A 23205-nucleotide genomic window follows, 5' to 3' on the forward strand; every position below is an offset into this window, starting at 1 on the left:
GAGAATCACCTTAACCTGGGAGGTGGAGGCAGCAGTGAGCCAAGAACCACTGCACTCTAGCCCAAGTGACAGAGTGAGAACCTGTCTCAAAAAAAAAAAAAAAAAAAAGGAACAAGAAAAAAATTTTAAAAAAAGAAATTGAAATAATCTTTTAAAATCAAACAGAGGCTAGGCATGGTATAATCCCAGCACTTTGGGAAACCAAGGCAAGAGAACTGTTTGAACCCAGGAGTTCAAGACCAGTCTGGGCAACATAGGAAGACCCCCATCTCTACAAAAAAAAATTAGCCAGGCATGGTGCCACAAGCCTGTGGTCCCAGTTACTCAGGAGGCTAAGATAGGAGAATCACTGATCCTAGGCAATAGAGGATGAAATGAGCCATGACTGTGCCGCTGCAGTCAAGCCTAGGCAATATGGTGAGACGTTGTCTCAAAAACAAAAAATCAAACAGAAGTCTTGGAACTGAGAAACACATTTGCTGAACTCAAGAACTTCCTGGCGGCTCTCAAAGCAGATGAATGAAGCAGAGGAAAGAACTGGCAAGCTCAAAGACTGGCTATCTGAAAATACACGATCAGAGGAGAAAAAAGAAGAGTGGAAAAGAATGAAGCTGCCTATAAGATATAAAAAATTATCTCAAAAGACCAAAGCTAAGAATTATTAGTGTTCAAGAGGGAGCTGAGCAACACCAAGGGCTAGAATGCTTACTCAAAGAAATAACGGAAATTTTTCCAAAAGATATACATATCCAGATACAAAAAAATCTCAGAATACAAAATAGGTTCAACCCAAATAAGACTACCTCAAGGCATATAATAATCAAACTCTCAAAGGTCAAGGGCTAAGAGAGGATCCTAAAAACAACAAGAGAAAAGAAGCAAATAACATATAAAGGACCTCCACATTGTCTGACAAGACTTCTCAACACAAACCACACAGACGGAGTGAAACAATATCTTCAAAGTGCTTAAAAAACAAACCAAAAATAAAACTGCCATCCGGAAATACTGTATTCAGCAAAATTATACTTCAGATATGAAGGAGAGAGAAACTATTTCTCAAACTAAAGCTGAAAGAATTCACCACCATCAGGTCTACATTATAAGAAATGCTAAAGGGAGTTCTTCAATTTGAAGGGAAAAAAAAAGGTTTAAAAAAAAAAAAGAAAAAACACTGGTGAAATTAAGTATATAAACAAACCAGAATCCTATACTACTGTAACAGTGATGCAAAATCCACTGATTTTATCAAATCAGGTAATATAGAAAACGTAAAGTGAGACAACTAAAAGTCAAAATGTGGGGGTGATGATGTTAAACTGCAGATTATTTTTGTGTAGTTTTTTTTGCCTTTGTTTCTATTCTTATTATTTGTGACCTAAGATGAACTGTCTCTTGTTATATCTATATTTTTTGTAAGCCTCATGGTAACTGGTAACCACAGCACAAAACCTGTGAGACACTCACTAAAAATAAAAAGCAACAAATTAAAACATACTACCAGAGAAAAGTACTTACCCACAAAGACAGACAGAACCACAAAGGAAGACAAGAAGAAAGACAGGAGTGTCAAAACAACCAGAAAATAAGCAGGAAAAAAAAAAAAGATTGTTAAAAGTAAAGTAAGTCCTTACTTATCAATAATAATAATAATACTGAATTAATTTTTTTTTTTTTTTTTTTTGAGACAGAGTCTTGCTCTGTCACCCAGGCTGGATGGAGTGCAGTGGCGCAATCCCGGCTGACTGCAACCTGTGCCTCCCAGGTTCAAGTGACTCTCCTCCCTTGGCCTCCCAAGTAGCTATGCCTGGCTAATTTTTGTATTTTTTAGTAGACATGGGGATTCACCATGTTGGCCAGGCTGGTCTCAAATTCCTGACCTCAGGAGATCTGCCCACCTTGGCCTCCCAAAGTGGTGGGATTACAGGCATAAGCCACTGTGCCAGGCCTTAATTCTCTAATTAAAAGGCACAGAGTGGCTGAATAAAGAAATAAGACCCAACTATATGCTGTCTTCAAGAAACTTACCCTACCTATAAAGACACATAGACTGAAAGTGAAGGGGTGGAAAAAGATACTCTATGCAACTGGAAAACAAAAAAGCACAGGAGTAGCTATACTTAGATAAAACAGACTACAAATCTAAGATCGTAAAACCAAGCATATAAAATAAACATAATAGATCTAATAAAGAAAAGACAGATTGCAATACAATAATAGGAGACTCTAACTGCCACTCTCAGTAATGGACAGGTCATCCAGTAGCAAATCAACAAAGAAACCAGAGTTAAACTACATACTAAATCTAATAGGCCTACTGATATTTTCAGAATATTTCAACCAACAGTTAGAAAATACGCATTCTTCTCATCAGCACATGGTACATTCTGTAGAACAGACCACAAAATAGGCCATAAAACAAGTATGAACGAATTTTTTAAAAAATCATGTCAAGTATCTTTTCTGACCACAATGGGATAAAACTCAAAATCAATAACAAGAGGAACGTCAGAAATACAGAAACACATGGAAATTAAACAATATGCTCCTGACTGACCAATGGGTCAATGAAGAAATTGAGAAAATTAAAAAACTTCTTGAAACAAATGAAAATGGAAATGCAACATACCAAAATCTATGGGCTATGGCAAAATCAGCACTAAGAGAAAAGTTTATAGCAATAAATGCCCATATTTTTTTAAAAAAGAAAAATTTTGAATAATCTAATGATGTACTTCAAGGATCTAGAAAGTAAGAACAAACCAAACTTCAAATTTGTAGAAGAAAATAAAGATCAGAGCAGAAATAAATCAAATTGAGACCAAAAAAATACAAAAGATCAATGAAATGAAAAGTTGGTTTTCTTGAAAAGATAAATATGAATTTAATGAAATTAATGAATTTAAATGAATTTAAATAATAAATTCATGGTATAGAATTCATTTTAGATTTTGTTGCTATTTTCTAATATTTTGTTGAAGATTTCTATATCTACATTTATGAGAATATTGGTCTACAGTTTTCTTTCTTCTAATGTCTTGATATCAGAGTAACACTGGTCTCACAAAATGAACTGGAAACTGTTTCCCTTTCTTCTATTTTCAGGAAGAAAATGTGTAGAACTGGTGTTGACTCTTCTTTAAAAGTTTGGTAGAATTCTCTGGTGAAACTATTTGGGCCTCAAGATTTCATCTTCGTAGTATTTTAATTATAAATTCAATTCCCTTAATAGTTAAAGAGCCATTCAAATTATCTATTTATTTTGGGTAGTAGTTTGTATTTTTCTATGAATTGGTCCATTCCATCTAAATTATCAAATTTACATGTGTAGCGCTGTTTGTAGTATTCCCTTGTTATCCTTTTGATGTAGGCAAGATCCATACCTGTTTCATTCCTGACAGTAATAATTGGTGTATTCTCTCTTTTTGTCACTCTTGTTAGACGTTTGTCAATTTTATTGATCTTTGAAAAGAACCAGCTTTATGTTTCAATAATTTTTGTCTATGGTTTTTTATTTTCAATTTCATTGATTTCTGCTCTTTACCTTTATTTCATTTCTCCTGCTTGCTTTAGGTTTATTTTGTTCTTTTTCTAGTTCTTTTGAGTTAGGAACCTAGATTTGACTTTTCCTGTTTTCTGATATAATCATTTAGTGCTATAAGTTTCTCTCTGAATACTGGCTTAGCTGTGTCCCATAAATTCTGATATGTTCTGCTTTTGTTTTCATTCAACTATATGCATTTTTTAATACCCTTTGAGATTCTTCTTTAACCCATGAATTACTTAGTAGTATAACTGTTTGTTTCTAGGTATTTGGAGAGTTTCCTGTTATCTTTCTGTTACTGATTAATAATTTGATTCAGATATGGTCAGAGAACACACCCAGTATGATTTCAATACTTCCAAATTTGTTGAGGTTTTTCGGCCCTAGAAATGGTCTGCTCCATGGGCACTGAAAAAGAATGTGTAGTCTGCTGTTCTTGGGTAGAGTGTTCTATAAAAGTCAGTTACACTTTGTTGGTTGATGGTATTATGGAGTTCTTCTGTATTGTTGCTGATTTTCTGTCTAACCGTTTTATCAGTTTTTGAGACAGCTGAAGTCTCCACCTGTAACTGCCTATTTCTCCTTTCACTTTCTATCAGCTTTTGCTTCATATATTTTACAGTTCTGATGTCTGGTGTATACATTTGTAGGATTGCTATGTCTTCTTGGTAGATTGCCCTTTTATCATTATCTAATGTCCTGTCTCTCATAATTTTCTTTGGTATGAAGCATATTTTATCTTGTATTAATATAGCCACTCCTGTTTTCTTTGATTAATGTTTGCATGACATGTCATTTCCATCCTTTGACTTTTTACATATATATATTATATATATATTTCATTATATATAATATATATTTCATCATATATAATATATATATTTCATCATATATATATTTCATCATATATATAATATATATATTTCATTATATATAATATATATTTCATTATATATAATATATATATTTCATTATATATAATATATATATTTCATTATATATAATATATATTTCATTGTATATAATATATATATTTCATTATATATAATATATATATTTCATTATATATATATATATCATTTTATTATGTTTGAAGTGAGTTTCTTATAAATACCATAAAGTTGGGTCATATCTTTAATCCAATATCAATCTCTGTTTTTTTAACTGGTATACTTATAATGTGTTAGGGCTTAAGTTTGCATGTTATTTTTTGCATTCTGTTCTCTCTGCTTCTATTTTCCTGCATTTTTGTGGGTTATCTGAACATTTTTTAGAATTCCATTTTGGTTTATCTACATTATTTTTTGTTTGTTTGTTCATTTGTTTGAGATGGAGTCTCACTCTGTTGCCCAGGCTGGAGTGGGGTGGCATGATCTCAGTTCACTGTAACCTTTGCCTCCCAGATTCAAGCAATTCTCATGCCTCAGCCTCCTGAGTAGCTGGGACTACAGTCGTGCACCACCATGCTGGTTAATTTTTGTATTTTTAGTAGAGACAGGGTTTCATCATGTTGGCCAGGCTGGTCTCAAATTCCTGACCTCAAGTGATCTGCCTACCTCGGTTTCCCAAAGTGCTGGAATTACAGGTGTGAGCCACTGCACCCAGCCTATATAGCATTTTTGAGTGTATACTTTAAAAAGCTTTTTAGTGGTTGCTCTAGTTATATATACATAACTTATTGCAATCTACTGGTGTCATCATTTTACCATTTCAAGCTAAGCATAAAAACCTTACCTTCCTTTATGTCCCTTTACTCTCCCTCATTTAAAATTGCCTTAAGTATTTTCTCTGCATAAACTTAGAACTACATCAGAGAGTGTTAGAATTTTTGCTTCAATCATAAAAGATAATTTCCAAAACTAAAGACAAAGAAAGTCTATTGTATTTACTTATACGTTACCCTTTCCAGTGTTCTTTCTTTCTTCCTAATGTGACAAGATTCTTGCATGTATTTTTCCATTTTGTTTAGAGAATACACTTTATTCTTTTAGGGTAGGCTCATCAGCAACAAATTCTCTTTGCATTTCTTCATCTGAGAATATATTTTCACTTAATTCTTGACAGGTATTTTCACAAGATATAGAATTCTGTGTTGACAGTTCTTTCCTTTTAGCTCTTAAAAAATGTTGTGCTATGTCCTTTTGATTTAATCCAGTTCAATCCAGTGTTCCCTTAATGAGCAAATAGCCAAATATTGATGCTTCTGTGTTCCAAATACAGGTTTTTCCAAATATTATCAGAGAAGATATTATTTAGCTACCTTAAAAAATAAGTACCAATCTTTCAACAGCTACTCAATTTGAGCAATTTCCACACATTTTCTCAATTATATTTTAGCTACGAAATAGAAATACCTACATTTTTCCAATGGCAAGTCAACTTAAGAATTCTGCCTGGCAGGCATCAGATAAAGTTGGGAAGCTATCTTGATTACAAAATGTGAAGGCATCTGACCTAGTAAATACTCATAGACTTACAAAGTGTGTGGCATCTCTTATAACAATGACTTGCAAAGCATCATATTTAAGTGGTTTTTCAGTGACAAAAAATTTGGGCGATCCAGATACGTGATCTTCACCAATCTTCCTTGTGAATACCATACACACATGCACACACAGAATTATTCAGGCTACACACAAACCAGAAGAGTTAACTGGCCATGAGGGAATCAAATCTTAGTATACCCTGGGTTTCAAGTCATCAATGTTCCCCTTACCCTTTTCTTTTTTAATTCACAGGAGGCTGCAGTACAAAGAGTCTCGTGTACCCTTCACCCAGCTTCCCCCAATGGTGACACCTTATATAGTTCTAATTCAATAACAAAACCAGGAAAGTAACATTGGTACATTACTGTATACTAAACTATGGGCTCCTTTATACATTTATAGAGAAGTTATACAACAGTGACCTTTCTCAGAAACTCTCTTAGCACTTGGGCATTCTACTACCAAACTACCAATCTAGACTCTTCTAACCCAAATACAAATTACCATATATAAACAATCTTTATACACATACAAATATAAGCACATCCCATATATTCGTACCACACACATATAACAAAAAGAATTGCACCCATGTCTATAAAAACTTACATTAAAATAATAGTAATGCATCCTCCTCATCCCATCACTGTTTTTTTCCACTAATTTCTACTCTCCCCTGCTATTGCTACACAAAGACTACGTAAATAAACCTGCAGGATCAAAGAAATATTTAAAAGTTATCCAATGTAAAATTCCATCCAGTTCATTCTACAGCATCCCAATGATCAGTCTTTCAGCCTTCACTTGAATGTCTCAAATGACAAGAAACTCATAAGATCTAAAAGAATCTAGTACCCCTTTGGTCAATATGCAAATTCTCAAAAGGTATTTCTTATCATGAGCAATAATTTGTTTCTCTTGAATTTGTACTAATTTAGTTCTAGTTAGAGCCTATTAGGATATTAACATGCAAGTCTCTTTCCTAACTACCTTTTTCACAGAGAAACCAGACTTCCTGGTTTATCTGAGATTATTTTAGTTTGCACCTGTTGTTCTGACATAATTAATAGCACTTCTCACCCTCAAGATTAGAGAAAACATTATATAGTTCCCCTATTCAAGACAGCCCTCAACTATTTGAAGACTACACTTTTTTTTTAAATCAGGTTAAACATTTCCTTGTTTTCTGGCTATACGATTTTTGCATATCTATGTTAATGAGGGATTTTACAATCCCAATTCAAGAACAGAAAGTCATTTACTTCTCTTTGAATACTAGAGCAACATACAGCTATGGAATTACTATCCCTCTGGGTAAACACTTTCTGAGTTGTCACCTCATACAATCGTACCAGGTAGCAGTCTCAGATGTCATTCTATATATATTTAAAATTAATTAAGTTTCATTTATTCAACAAATATTTATTGAGCACCCATTATGTGCCAAGCGATTCTAGGTATTGAGAACATAGTGGTGACCAAGAAAGACACAATCTTGTTTTCACAGAGCTTACAGTCTAGATATTAATAAAAAAATCTGCTTTATTTTTTTCTACATAAAGATTTGTGAAATCCTTATGTATTTTTCCTAGGTTAATAGATAACACTCAAAATAACTCATAAAAAACAAATAATGTAATGAAACAGAATCAAAGAAACTGTGTTCTGTAGGACTAGATCAATATATCCTGGGTATTTTCTAACCTTTTGAGTTTATTCAACATTTATCTTCCATACTTCAAGTTTCTAAAACCCAAATTTTAGGTAGTCCTCAGTACAATGGAAAGTAACTTATCTTTAAAAAACAGTTCAACTTTCAAAAAATATACCTGCTTTTTTTTTTTTTTTTTTTTTCTGTTTTTCGAGACAGCATCTGGCTCTGTTGCCCAGGCTGGAATGCAGTGGTGCAATCTTGGCTCACTGCAACCTCCACCTCCCAGGTTAATACAATTCTCCTGCCTCAGCCTCCCGAGCAGCTGGGATTACAGGCGCCCACCACCATGCCCAGCTAATTTCTGTATTTTTAGTAGAGATGGGGTTTCCCCATGTTGGCTAGGCTGGTCTTGAACTCCTGACCTCAGGTGATCTGCCTGCCTCGGCCTCCCAAAGTGCTGGGATTACAGGCATGAGCCACAGCTCCCGGCCTATACCTACTTATGTTTTCACAGGAATATGTTATAAATTTTAAAGACTTACTAATTCCCAAAACTTCTTAATTCTCCAAATACATATTCCCTTATCTCCACTAAGAAAAGTTAGGCCAGGCACCATGGCTCACACCTATAATCCCAGTACTTTCGGAGGCCAAGGCGAGTGGATCATCTGAGGTCAGGAGTTCGAAACCAGCCTGGCCAACATGGTGCAATTCTGTCTCTACTAAAAATACAAAAAAGTATTAGCCAGGCACGGTGGTGTGTGCCTGTAAATCCCAGCTACTCAGGAGGCTGAGACAGAAGAATCGTTTGAACCCACGAGGTGGAGGCTGCAGTGAGCCAAGACTGTGCCACTGCACTCCAGCCTGGGTGACAGAGTAAGATTATATTAAAAAAAAAAAAAAGTTAAATGTCACCTTCTAAACACCAAACACATTTCCTAGCTAAACAGAGTAAGCAAAGACAGTACCAAATTATCCCTCAGCAGAACTTAGGAATTCTACTGTCAAAAGTCCTTCTATTTTCTTTCTTATTTTCTTTCTTTCTTTTCTTTTTTTTGAGACAGAGTCTCGGTCTGTTGCCCAGACTGGAGTATAGTGGCACAATCTCGGCTCACTGTAACCTCTGCCTCCTGGGTTCAAGTGATTCTCCTGCCTCAGCCTCCAGAGGAGCTGGGATTACGGGTGTGTGCCACCATCCCCAGCTAATTTTTTGTATTTTTGGTAGAGACGGGGTTTCACCATGTTGCCCAGGATGGTCTCGAACTCCTGGTCTCAAGTGATCCACCTGCCTCGGCTTCCCAGAGTGCTGAGATTATAGGCGTGAGCCACCACAACCAGCTTTTTTCTTTTTTTTTTTTTAAGACTTGATATTTATTTTATTTATTTATTTATTTTTAGATAGAGTGCAGAGACATGACCACGGCTCACGGCAGCCTCAAACTCCCCAGGATCAGGGGATCCTTTCACCTCAGCCTCCCGAGTAGCTGGGACTACATGCCCAGCTACCTTTTCTATTTTTTTGTAGAGGCAGGGTCTCACCATGTTGCCTAGATAGTCTCAAACTCCTGGGCTCAAGTGATCTGCCCACCTCGGCCTCCCAAAGTGCTGGGATTACAGGTGCAAACCACAGCTCCCAGCCAAAACCCCTTATTTAAACAAACTGTGAGACTAACAGCTATTACTAGGACTTCAAGGTAACTTACTCACACTTATAGCGTAGCAATGAAAGGCCATACTTTGTCAAAGAAATAGATCTAAGAGAGGGGGCAGACACTGTACCTCAATAAGGTATACTTGCCTGCAAAGAAATCTGAGAACCTAGAAACTACTCAATTACTATATTGTCTTCATCTACTCTCAAATTGAATGTTTTTCAAACTGGAAAAGCCACAGAAAACACAGTTATGGAAATATTTCAGCTCTTAAAAAAAGAAAAATCCTACTGCTTAGAATTTTTTAAGTTCAAAATTCAGTAATATGAATTTGAGAAAAATGATCCTTGCCAGAACTTAAGACACTGACAGATTTATGTAATATCCAACTTAATGCTCCCTTTGGAATGCTTCAAACTTTTACTGTCTAAATTGCTACAGAATACTACATATTGTTCAATTTTAGCATGGAATCACATGCATATTTTACAAATACTCAATGAATAGTAAGTTAAAAATGAACATTAAGGTGCTTCATAAAAAATGGTTAATGGTGAAAAAATATCTACATTAACCAATCCCTTAATATTAAATAAAGCATTTTATTTTACTTTGAATGGTAAAGCGGTGGTTGAGCAAATATACTTCAAACATAGTTTGTTGTCTGTGGCTTTTAAATTACACTTGTAAACATCTGATAGGAACAGTACTGTTAATATTTGGCATGAGATGTCACCAAATTTGCACATACACAATGGCAGATATCTCTGTGAGGCCAGCATTTTTACCCCCAAAATTAAAATGTACGTGCGTGTGAAGTGAGGGGTTAGTGTACTAGAAAAAGCACAGCTTTTGAGTCACGAAAATTAATGTTCAAATCCCAGCACCATCCTAAATTAGCTATGTGACTTTGGGCCAAGTTATTTAATTTGCTTTAAACATCACTTTTCCACCAAGTTGCAAATAAAATTTTAAGAAAGATTAAGTTGTTTCATATAAAATGCCTAATATAGGTTCTGACACATAGTAGGTGCTCAATAAATGGTAGTTATAAGGGGATTCCACTTTTCTTTTTGACCATTAAAATGACTGTATTAATTAATGTTGAACAACTACTGGCTCACAATTGTAATTAACACAAAGTACATCTTTACTCTGCTATAACACTTTTATAAAACCAAACCCCTTACTCAACTGAATGCCAACAAATATGCACCTTCTCCTTTAGCTCAAATATATTTTGCATGACCTTACATGAATTGCTCAGATAAAAGCTTTTTCTCTTCTGCTTTTGTTATTTTAAAGTGCAGATGCATTTGAGTCATTTTCTCCTTTTGTTTCATATCCTTAAGATCCAAAGCTTCAAAGACAGAATGTCAGCATGCAGTCGATTTATGACTGAACTCTTGAAGAGACACTGAAGAATTACCTTGTCAATCACCCCAAGGACTCTGAAGGCCTTCAGCTCCTCGGCAGGGCTCCTTAGGTTCCAAGGGGGCCTTGAACTTAGTGATCCTGGAGGCTAATGGAAGATATCAAAGATTATACATCAATCAGGGAGGTACTTGAAGGAAGGCTGCCTGCTGAAGCAAATGCCAGGCCAAAGGAAAGTAAATGCATCATAAATCAGAGAATGGAAAGATGAAAGGAAGAAGTTTCTGTTTGTCTGCAATATAAAATTTTTAAAAATAAAAACTAAATAAAATCAAAAAGAAAAAGCAAGAAAAAAGTTGCAAGTAAATAAATCATAACATTGAAAAATTTTTAAAAAGAAAAAGTAATGAGCTAATACAGTTTCCAGAGCAATAATTCAATTCAGACCATACAGCTATCATAAAACTTTGTAACAAATGGATAACTGGGCCAACAACCAATCTCAGTCTGATATTTACCCCAGACACCTCAAGAGTAATTTGGAAGTGGGGGAACTAAAAAACAATATAATAATAAGCACACATGGGGAGGGAGGGGCACAAGCCATTCTCTCTCATCATAAAGCTACAGTTCTATAATTGTTACTTTATGTATTATGTGTTTTCAGAAGGACTGGTCCATTCAAATTCAGCCAGAAAAATTACCAATAATGGTGAAAAATTAAAAAGCTTCATCATATAACCAATAATTACTAAAACTGAGCCTGCTTAAGAGATGATTTACAAGAGAAAGAAATTTTTCTTCAAATCTTTGAATATCTGTGATGTGGAAAACAGTCTGTTAGCTACAAAAAAAAAAGATTTAAAAAATCAGTGAACATAGGAAGGAACATTTAAATTCTGCACACACTTTTAAAATAATCCCAACTTCCATTTATTAGTTTTAGTTTTTCCCTATCAGTAATACAAGCCATTAAATTAGATAAATTCTAAGGGCACCTCCATATGACATTTACAACTATAATGTACTGCTACATTGATCCTGTATTAAAATGGTGATGCTGCGAAGGACAACAGGAGACACAAAGCCTTATTACATACTTAGAGCAGACCTTATTGCTATCAAAAATCTATTAGAATACAGAGGAAACATTCTGACCCTATGAATGGAAGATAAAATATCCTGATCAAACACCATGGTAAGGGAATTACTGAGATACCATTTTTGGTACTTTAAGTCCCTGTACAGAACAACATCACCAGACAGGCAGCTCCTTGAGAATAGAAAATGTGCCTTATTCATCTCTATATTCACAGTGCCTAGCATATTGCTAGTATTTAGTTAGTTGGAAAATGTGAGGGACAGCAGAAATGAGGAGAGGAGGGAGAAAGGAGGGAATCTAGGGACAGAGGTTATTTGGAAAATTAGGTGTCATTTACAACTGGGAAAACTACCTCTTGTGGATTTTTCTAAAAGCAGCAATTCTAATTGTTTTCATTTTTTTGTTTTGTTTTTAGATTTAGCAAGCAAATAATAATTTAACTGCACCTGAACTGATGTTTAAGTTTTAAAAGAGACTTTTTATTTCTAAAGATGCTTGAGAAAGTTGGTGATAGTGACAATTAGATAATAACCTTTAAATTGATTTAATTTATGCTTCTTAGATACATTTCAAAAATATTTATTTAATATCTCAATTCATGACGTGCTGAGCTAGGTACCATAAAAAAAAGGATATATTTCTGCCTTCCTATAAGCTTAAAAACCAAGGGGAAACTTTTCAGGGCTATAAAAACATTTAGCAAGGTATTTTAGTGTTATAATATGTAAACAGACATGTAACAACAACAGCCTTTTTTTTTTTTTTTTGAGACGGAGTTTCACTCTTGTTGCCCATGCTGGAGTGCAGCGGCTCGATCTTGGCTCACTGCAACCTCTGCCTCCCGGGTTCAAGCAATTCTCCTGCCTCAGCCTCCTGAGTAGCTGGGATTACAGGCACCCACCACCATACCCGGCTAATTTTTGTATTTTTAGTAGAGACGGAGTTTCACCACGTTGGTTAGGCTGGTTTCGAACTCCTGACCTCAGGTGATCCACCCACCTCGTTCTCCCAAAGTGCTGGGACTGAAGGCGTGAGCCACCACACCCAGCCAGTAGAAATAGTCTTTTCTATCTTCATTTATATTGTTTCATCTCTGTTCTTCACCCCATACCAGGTGATGTACTTACAGGAAGTTAGTATTATATAATTCCCATTTTACAGATGAATAAAGGGATTCTCAGAATGCTGGAGTGTTTGTCTGTGGTCAGGAAGAGAGACAGTGGAAGAACTCCAACTACTATTCTAAAGCTTGCAGTCCTTTTACTAACCAACACATTCTGAAAATTAAAGATTCTTTGCTGCTGCTGCTTCTTGCTACAAGAACAAGTAAGAACTGCTTGTGATTTTGGCAAAAGGAATGCCAAGGAAAAATTATAAGGAGGGAAAAAAGAATACTTTAAATGATATTTAATCCATTACATTTGTGTTAGGAAATATGGCCAAGTATCTCCAACATCCCTATCTCCTATTTATACCTTCTTATTCACAGATGTCACTGTTTCTTTCAGTTTCCAAAGAAAGTTATTGGTTCACTTTGGCAATTTAAAGAGCAAAGAAAGCAAACTATGAAATCTCTATTGCATCTTTCAACAAATAATTACTGTGCACCCACTATGTGCATGATAACTGAAAGGGCTATAAATTATCAAAAGGCTCAGTCTGACCTCAAGAAGTTCACCATTTATTTAAGGAGGTAAGACACATACATGAAAAGTCAAATAACAGTAAAACATTCTCTTAAAAATATGGGACTACATAGTTAACGTCATTAGTATATGAAAAACTGTGGTCTCAGAAAGATGTGGGACTAAAGGTGATTTTAAATGTTACGTGGAAATCAGATTAGGAAAAAGTTATTCTATACTGTATACAGTCGGATAGCATTAGCCTGGTGGGGAAAAGTTGTTCAAATTGGAGAACAGAGGAAAATAAAATTATGTACTTAGGATCAGTTTTCACAGGCCTTGAATGCCAAGAAGAAAAGTCTTGACTATACAGTCTCCAAAGTCTAGACAACAAGTTTTTCTATGAGGAATAACCCAATGAAAACAGTCATTTAGTAAGGTTACTCTTGCAAAGACGGGAATGGAGAAATTGAAGGGGAAATGATCAAAGGCAAAGTGATCATTAAAGTTCTCTTTTTACTTTAACCATCTATAAACGTTTGAGATCACAGAAACGAACAAAGAAAGACCATGAAATAAAATCATCAATAAAAAAATTGTATTTCTCCTATGTAGTGCTTAAATTGGGTAGAATCCTATAGATCTACTCCTTTCTTCAGATGGCAAAAGGACATACAAATCCACAGAATTTAAGAGCAGAAAGAGACCTTAGAGATCAAGTCCAACTTTTTTTTTAAATGAGAAAACTGAGATGCAGCAAGGTTAACAAAAGTAGGTAATAGATAAGAGGGGATTAAATCTTACTTATGGAATAATAGAATGTTGTTAGGGGAAACCTGGCCCATTGCGCTATGAAGCGCAACAGGAGAGGCAGTGTATTTCTAGGTAATATGATTGAGTTCCTTGATGGAAAAGTAAGATTTTCACTTATATTTATTGGCTATTATAGCAGAAGATGCCAAGAGAGGCAAAGAATAGTTGTATTCATCTATACCAGGACTAAAGACAAGGGAAGAGAGGCAGGAATACATGATAACCCAGCAATCTTCAAAAGCAGAGGTGGCAAGTACATGTCACTCAACTGGTCAAGTCCATGGCAGGCATCTCTGTTAATCCCACAGTCTCACAACTCTTCTCAATACAATGCTCCTGGCAGCTACTACTCATGGATTAAAATTGGCACACTAGTTAAAACCTACTTACTATTGTTGTTCTCACTCTGTCGCCAAGGCTAGAGTGCAGCGACACGATCTCGGCTCACTGCAACCTCGACTTCCCAGGCTCAAATGATAACCTTGTGCCTCAGCCTCCTGAGTAGCTGGGGTTACTGGCATGTGCCACTACACCTGGCTAATTTTTTTTTTTTTTTTTTTTTTTTGTATTTTTAGTAGAGATGGGGTTTCACCATGTTGGCCAGGCTGGTCTCGAACACCTGGCCTCAAGTGATCCACCTGCCTCAGCCTTCCAAAGGGCTAGGATTACAGACCTGTTGTACATTCTTTAAAAGGCTTTGTTTCTGTTTGGGGATTTGTTTTTGAAGTTGCTGTTCAGCCTGCCCACTGCCTTTTTCACTTGATATTATTTCCTGTTCTCAATGAGATCTCTGTCCCTATTCTTCCCAATCTGTTGGTGCAGTATTTCTTAAATTTTAATGTGTATGTGCATCACCTGATGAACTTGTTAAAAAGAAGATTCTGATTCAGTAGGTCTGACATTCTGCATTTCCACCAAGCTCTCAGGTGATGCTGATGCTGCTGGTTCACCAACCACATTTAGAATAGGGTTACTTACTCCTCAAATAACCTGAGAGAGAGTAACCATTATTGCAAGAAAATAAGCAATCAAGGGCAAAAGGAAAGTACCACAAAGAATGTATCAAGAAACCACACTCTGAACTCTAACGTCTAATTATGCCAGAGCTCCTGAATTTGGCTTCATCCATGAATTTTCGGCTCTGCAAAGTCTTTCATGGGCAATCTACCAACCCTTATACCCAGTCTCCTGAGCCACACTAGGTCACATTTCAAGCCTGACACTGAATTGCAGACCTGTTACTGACTTAAGCAAATGTCTCACTGAGGGCAAATTTAAAATATTTTCTAAGGAATAATGGTATAATATAAATTAATAATACAAGCAAACAAAATGCACAATAGAAAAACACTTTCAATATTATCAGTTGTATTCAAAATCTACAAATATTCAGGGAAGGCATACATTCTACATATTAATTTTCATTCATACCTTGTAACTGCATAAAAACATATTCACACTTTGGAAACTACACAATATTTTATGTTCTAAATTTAGATCATTTATTGTCTTTTTCTAAATTTGATCTTTAGTTTCAAATTCCTATAGCTAAAAAAAGCAAAAAAACTATTCTAAATCTTTTCCAGGGAAAGCCTCTTCTAACATTAATTCTTAAATCATTCAATGTTGTCTACGATTTATTTAAAAAAAAAAAAAAAGAAAGAAAGAAATCTGTCTCCTTCAGTTAAGATTCAACCTTTACTTCAAAAAAAAAACCTCATTTCCTTTTTATCTGAAACCTGCTCCTAAATTTTCTTGGAGACTTTTAGTAATGAAGCAATGAAGAAAAAGTAAGAGAGTGCTTTTTTTCCTTTCTGTGCTTTTGCGAAAAGGATATTAACATGAATCACTGGGAAACTTAGAACTTTTATATTTACTATATAAGGATCTCTGAAGTTCAATAAAGCAAACACTTAAAACATCACAGAAAACCTGGGTGGAAGGAGTCAAGACAGACTGTACCAAAGGAGAAAACAATAATTAACAAAAATTTAAAAAGGCAAAAAGGGTTCCTTTATTGTCTTAACCAGGCTAGAAAGAAATGTTTGCACACTGATTCCAGAGAGAAACAATATCTGCTTTGCACCAAATTTGAGCTAAAGGGGCCTTAGAAATCATTTATACAAATCCTCTCATCCTGTTGGTTGAAATTCAGGCCCAAAGATGGTTAAAGAAGTGAAATATTAAATGCACCAAGCTAATCAAAATCCTCTGGAAGACTTTTAACTTAAATTATACATAAGAAAATAATCAAGCATGCTCTTGGCCAAAAAGAGCCAGGCTTAACAAAAATAACATACAAAAGGAAAATTTAAAAAGCAAATGTTCACCATAAAAGAAAAATACTGCGCCTACTCTCCTCTAGCCTCCTTGCCTAAGAACTGAAACAATCCTACACGTCAAATCAGATTCAGAAGGTACCCCTTTTTATCCTTTCTGATTGAATTTCCCATTATTCTACATGGCTCTTACCAGTGTAACTTTGCTCAACTATGTACATATATGGGTCCTCAACTATGCTACGGGATTTGCAAGAGCAGGCTGTGTCATCATCTTTTGTATAACTCCAAAGTAGATCTAGTTTGATTCTATATACAGTCTTAACAGATGCTTAATGAATTACTGTATAATCAAATGTAATCAGCTTTCCTATATTAGATCTCTTCTGTTTTATTCTCATTAGAAGTTATACTTGAAGAAATTCTAGCTGATATACTTCACGGTTCTATTCTTCTAGTCAAAACTATACGGGAGGCTCAACATACTTATTTACCTAAGAAATTATTGCTTTATAGACATGCCTATAGGGAAATAACAGGGATGCAAAAGTAAGAGGATTACATGAATAAGTATAGGTAGACCATTCAAATTTAATGTTATTAAGAATGAATAGAATACTGGTAATTTTAAATCCCTAAAACTTTTAGAATATTGGCCAGGCGCAGTGGCTCACGCCTGTAATTCCAAGCACTTTGTGAGGCCAAAGCAGGTGGATCACCTGAGGTCAGGAGTTGAAGACCAGCCTAGCCAACATGGCGAAACCCCATCTCTACTAAAAATACAAAAATTAGCCAGGCATGGTGGCACATGCCTGTAGTCCCAGCTACTTGGGAGGATGAGGCAGGAGAATTGCCTGAACCTGGGAAGCAGAGGTTACAGTGAGCTGAGATCATGCCACTGCACTCCAGCCTGGGTGACAGAGCGAGACTCCAACTCAAAAAAAAAAACTTAAAAATTTAAAAAAATTTTTACAATATTTATATACAAAATGGACTTAGTAAAACAAGTTCGCAGGGAATTATGTTAATGCTTTTATCAATGCCACCTCAAAATGAAACTGAGTATATACACATCAGTACTGCACAGGAGGAAGGCTGCCGATCCCATGGAAAATGGGAATTGAATCAAAGTAATGTTTACATAAATATTCCACTTAAAAAGATAAAATTCAATGGTAAAAAAGTAAAGGAAATAAATTTAATAATATAATTAAAAGAACAATGATAGAGAATAGGATAAGATTAGCAAACAGAATACAGACTAGCAGAGTTGCAGTAATTCACAATCTGAAAATGAATCAGCAGAATAATGTCATTTAAAACACAATCATTATGTTAGAGAAACATAAGTATATTGCTTGCAAGCTGAAATACAATCTTTTTGTTTTATAAGAAATGGTCAAACACTTAACATCAGATATTCTCAGAATGTCTAACACTGATTGGTACAGTTTTGATAACTGCTATCTTATTATTTTCAAAAAGTATACAAAGCATAAAAATGTGTGGGAAAAAGTATATAAGCCGGTATATGAAGGGGAAATGAAGAATGAGGCTAAAACTTAGTCTTTGGCTTATGGGCTGATCTTCATGCTAGAGAGGCACTTGATTTATGTGTATATGTGTAATCCACATATGAGATTTTTTTTTACTTCGTTTAATCCTAGTAAATACCCAGCAAAAAATTACTATATCCTCATCATTCAGATATAGAAATTGACATGCAGATGGGATTAAGTATCTTGTCCAATCTTCTATGACTTCGAGTGGCAGAGCTGGATATGAACAAGCCTGCCTGACTCTTAGATCAATTAAGAAAATAAACTATTTGGGAGGCCAAGGTGGGCGGATCACGAGGTCAGAAGATAGAGACCATCCTGGCTAACACGGTGAAACTCCGTCTCTACTAAAAATACAAAAAAGTTAGCCGGGCATGGTGGTGGGCACCTGTAGTCCAACCTACTCTCCTGAAGCAGGAGAATGGCGTGAACCCGGGAGGCGGAGCTTGCAGTGAGCCTAGATCGTGCCACTGCACTCCAGTCTGGGGGACAGGGCGAGACTCCGTTTCAAAAAACAAAAAAAAAAAAAAAAGAAAAGAAACTAACCCCTTTTTCCCATCTCCAGAAGACACAATTCTTAAATTGCATCAGAAAAACTTAGTTTGATATAAAGAAAAAAATAACAGAAAAGTTTCCTCCAGAAATTTGCCAAATCCAGGTCAATACAGCATAAAAACAATAATAACCTGCAATGTTTCTAATGTTTTCAGCATTCATCCGCGTTTTAGACAAGTCTAGGAGAAGTCCCAAATAACCTAACTATCTCTGCTAGAATTATGCTTTCATTATTCCAGGTGACCAATAGCATATACTTGTATAACTTATGCTTAAAATGAATAGTTTTAACATGAATCAATAAAACTGGAGAACAATTATACAAGAATCACAATCTAACTTTAAGAAGTCCAAATACAAATAGATATCATAACAGTATAAATTACTGTCAATCTACCGATGAGGAGATTAAGGGTACAGTAAGAAACTAATAAAAGACCAAGAAAAGGAGAAAGCAAGTCTCATTTTATTCCACTTTTGGTGGTTTGCTATAACGCTTTTCTTTCTACCAACAACCTTTGTGAAAATTATTAATAAAATTCAAAAAATCAAAATCCTATAACATTCTAATTAGAAATAAAGCAGAGAGACCAGACAGCAAAAAATCACTGAAGAAAACACACAACAAAATATGAGACATACCTGAGATACATCATCAAGCTGAGGTTTCCCATGAAGACTAGAGATACTTTCTGCCCGCATGAGATACTCAGCTGTTCTTCTCTTCACAGCTTCTCGACGGGTAGGGCTTGACTCTCCTAAAAAAAAAAAAAACAAGTCTGGACATGTAAAAAATAAATTTTCCTCAGTTCAACCTGAAAATTAACTTCCTTCTACCCAATACGCTGCTTGTTCACATTTCTAACTGAAAAGAAGAGATATTCAAAATTGGAAAAGACATGAAAGTTATTAATATCAACCAAGTCTAACTATTACTCCCCACTGATTTCATTTATCCAAATTCTGACATTCTCATATTTAAATACGTATTGATAATTTGATGTATTTTTGTAGGAGTCAAATATATAAGAAATGTCTATTTGTAAAAAGCTCTGAAGACAAAAAGACTAGCCCTAGTCCAGACATTACACAACTAAGCAACTCAACAAATAGGACCAAATGCAACAGCTGTTGTGTGTGTGTGTGTGTGTGCGTGTTCAACCTTGGTTTTTTTCTAAAAACCAAATCCTACAAAATAATGTTTCCTGGTTTGCTGAACTGAAGTGAACTGAATTATAATAAAGAGATAATTTCCCCCAAAAGACTATTAGTAGAACCCTCTTCTTATTTCTGCCTGGAACAGCATCTTCTCCTGCTTCTGGGAAATGTCCCTTTCTTCTTGCCATCATGCTCTTCTACCCCTTCCCCCATCACTAACCAGGTGGTTTGAATGAAAACTGCTTTCTTGTTTCAGATGTCAGTCCCTCTAATCACCAAGGTCCATTTAGCCAAGGGTGGGCCCCCCTAGTCACGAGCTGAGCCAATCATAGAACCCTATCCTCCTGGCCACAGTTGAAGAAGGGAGGAATTGGCACAACACAAACTGGACTGTCTCTGTTATTCAAGCTGTAAATAAGAGGAGTAGGAACTGCCAACAGCTGGTTTCTGCCAATGCAAAAAAAGGCCAATGTGAAAGAACAAACTTGACTCAGAAAGCAGATATGGGAGACTTAAAAGAAAAAATAGAAAGAAATCCCAGTGTTTTCAAGTGAACCTACATTCCTCTAATGTAACTGGCATCCCTGATTTCAGGCGAAGCTACATTCCTGCCTTTCTTTCCCTGAGGTAGTTCAAATTTGGATTTCCGCACACGCAAACCAAAGAATCCTGACTAAATACAGACCTCAACAAAAAGCTGCAACAAAGTTGGGACTGCAATTTCGCTAAATAACTTTCATTTCACACCTTTTACATTACTATTCCATCTCTTCTTTCCTTCATGAGGAATTCACAAATATAACTGGTCTTGGTGGAGGAAAAAAATTCTACTGCTTTTTAACTGTGGAACCATCTACATTTATTTATTAACTCTCCAACTCCTCAACCCACAACTAAAATGTCAGCGTACTTCTGCCTGTACCCTTGCAATCTGCTTACTTCCTAACTGCAAGGTTTTAGAGGGCTTTTCTACTCAGTTGAAAAATGAGTATATTCTGTGAAAATCACTTAAATAACTATAACATAGTTTGAAGATAAAACATGCCACATAATAACAGCTATTCACTATTTCTACACAATACTAGTCCTCTGGTTTAGGGTTTACCGTGTCTGGAGTCTGCTATTTCCATTATCATTAGCTCTTCTCATTTCAGATTATATAATGGCTTCCAAGCCCTAATTTAAATCCCCATTTAAGATTTTTGATTCACCTTAGGCTCAAATATAATAAAAACTATGGCAATTTACTTTTTAATTCAGTGTAGTTAAGCTTTAATAAAGTTTCAAAATTTGCTTTGTAAAAAAAAACTCACAAAATAATTTGGAATTCGAAAATGTCAAGATATGGAACAACTAGTTAAAGCTAGAATTAAAGCCATATCTTATAATCAAATTACTGTTTTTTAAACTTTTGGTTTTTCTGCCACTTTCTAGGCAGTCTCCATAGTAATAGAGAAACAAGAACCAGAAGCCAGAAGTTGAAATGGACTCCTGCTGAATATGGTGGTTCCACTTCCAAGGAAACTACAATGATGTGATGGAAATACTGAAAGGATTTTTAAATGTAGCCTTATATATAGGCCAGGTGTGGTGGCTCATGCCTATAGTCCCAATACTTTGGGAGGCTGAGGCAGGCGGATCACCTGAGGTCAGGAGTTTGAGACCAGCCTGACCCACATGGCGAAACCCCATCTCTACTAAAAACACAAAACTGGCCGGGCGCGGTGGCTCACGCCTGTAATCCCAGCACTTTGGGAGGCCAAGGTGGGCAGATCGCAAGGTCAGGAGCTCGAGACTATCGTGGCTAACATGGTGAAACCCCATATCTACTAAAAACACAAAAAATTAGCCGGGCGTGGTGGTGGGTGCCTGTAGTCCCAGCTACTCGGGAGGCTGAGGCAGGAGAATGGTGTGAACCCGGGAGGCAGAGCTTGCAGTGAGCCGAGAAAGTGCCACTGCACTCCAGCCTGGGCGACAGTGCAAGACTCCATCTCAAAAAAACACAAACAAAAACGACAACAAAAAAAAAACACACAAAATTAGCCAGGCATGGTGGTGGGCACCTGTAATACCAGCTACTCACGAGGCTGAAACAGGAGAATCACTTGAACCCGGGAGGCAGAGGTTGCACTGAACTGAGATCACGCCACTGCACTCCAGCCTGGGCAACAGAGCAAGACTCAAAAAAGTAACCTTATACATAAATACTACGGTTCATTCCTTATCAGTCCCTCAAAAGGAGGTCATAATCACTGCTGATCAATAGCAGCATCCAAGAATAAAAACTATCTCTTGAAGATTTCTGCTCCTGAATGCTTATTCAGGTTTGTCAGTAGCAGAAAAAAAAAAGATAACTCTGTAGATTTCCAGGATATTTCTAACTAGTCAAATTATTGACAAATGTGACTTTAAACAGATTTTAATTGACTAAAAATGTTTAATTAACTCTAACCTGCTTGATTTCTTGTTCTCCCTTTTAAAATACACACACACAGTCCACAATGATTATCTGTTAATCATTCAGCTACAGCAAGAATTTCCACTGGGCTTAGGCATTCAAAAAAGAAAAATTAGGCTGTGGCTCTCTCCTATAATCCCAGCACTTTGGGAGGCCAAGGTGAGAGAACTGCTTGATCTCAGGAGTTCAACACAAGCCTGGGCAACATAGCAAGACCCCGTGTCTGTCTCTACTGAAAATACAAATCAGCCAGGCGTGTTGGTGCGCACCTGTGTTTCCAGCTACTTGGGAGGCTGAGGCGGGAGGATTGCATGAACCTGGGAAATCATGGCTGCAGTGAGCCACGCTCATGCCACTGCCATGAACCACTGCACTCCAACCTGGGGGACAGAGCAAGACTCTGTCTTTAAAGAAAAAAGAAAAGAAAAACTGTTCCCATTATTTAATAACCTTTATGTTAAAAAGTTCTGGTGTATCATAAGAAATGTCTTAATGTGGATTGTGACAACCTGTGTTTCTTCACCTTCTCAATTTCTGATCATACAGGGTGATTATAGTGTGTGATCTCTAATAGGGAGTAGCTAAGTAGATATGAGGAGAAAATCCAAAGTTGTTGATGAAATTTACAGAAACACTCAATTATCCATGCAGTGTTTCTCAGTGCACCATCTCTGACTTCAGTCACTAAGAAAAGTTTATAGAAGGCATGGTATACAGATAATGGAATCCAGAAGTTCTAACTTATCCAAGAAGCCATCACCATTTGGCACCCTTCATTATACCATATTCTATTTATAAGAAATATATCTCTTCTCTTTTATAAGAAAATTAAGTCTCAGGAATGTGAAATGTCTTTCTCAGTTACACAGTTACTATAAGAGCCTGAACCTAGATCATGTCTTACACCATACTTCAGGGTACTTGCCACTATCCTAAGCTACCTTTC

General features: G+C 36.0%; 1 protein-coding gene across 7 annotated transcripts in view; it reads right to left on the reverse strand.

The window, feature by feature from the left end:
* The window catches only part of RPS6KC1 (ribosomal protein S6 kinase C1), a 242999-nt gene that overhangs the window by 115016 nt on the left and 104778 nt on the right, over window positions 1-23205 (reverse strand). For 5 of the 7 annotated variants that reach the window (XR_004030093.1, XM_030812886.1, XM_030812885.1 and 2 more), the window contains 2 exons: window positions 19286-19401; window positions 10766-10858 (listed from right to left, as the gene is read on the reverse strand). Coding sequence is in view for 6 of the 7 variants with exons in the window: in XM_030812886.1 (XP_030668746.1) it covers window positions 10766-10858; window positions 19286-19401 (209 nt within the window). In the remaining variant the exon portion in view is untranslated. The remainder of the gene's footprint in view (window positions 1-10765; window positions 10859-19285; window positions 19402-23205) is intronic. The other 2 variants (XM_030812883.1, XM_030812887.1) reach the window with 1 other exon arrangement.

This window comes from Nomascus leucogenys, chromosome 5 (genome assembly GCF_006542625.1).
Source record: "Nomascus leucogenys isolate Asia chromosome 5, Asia_NLE_v1, whole genome shotgun sequence".
Lineage (NCBI taxonomy): Eukaryota > Metazoa > Chordata > Mammalia > Primates > Hylobatidae > Nomascus > Nomascus leucogenys.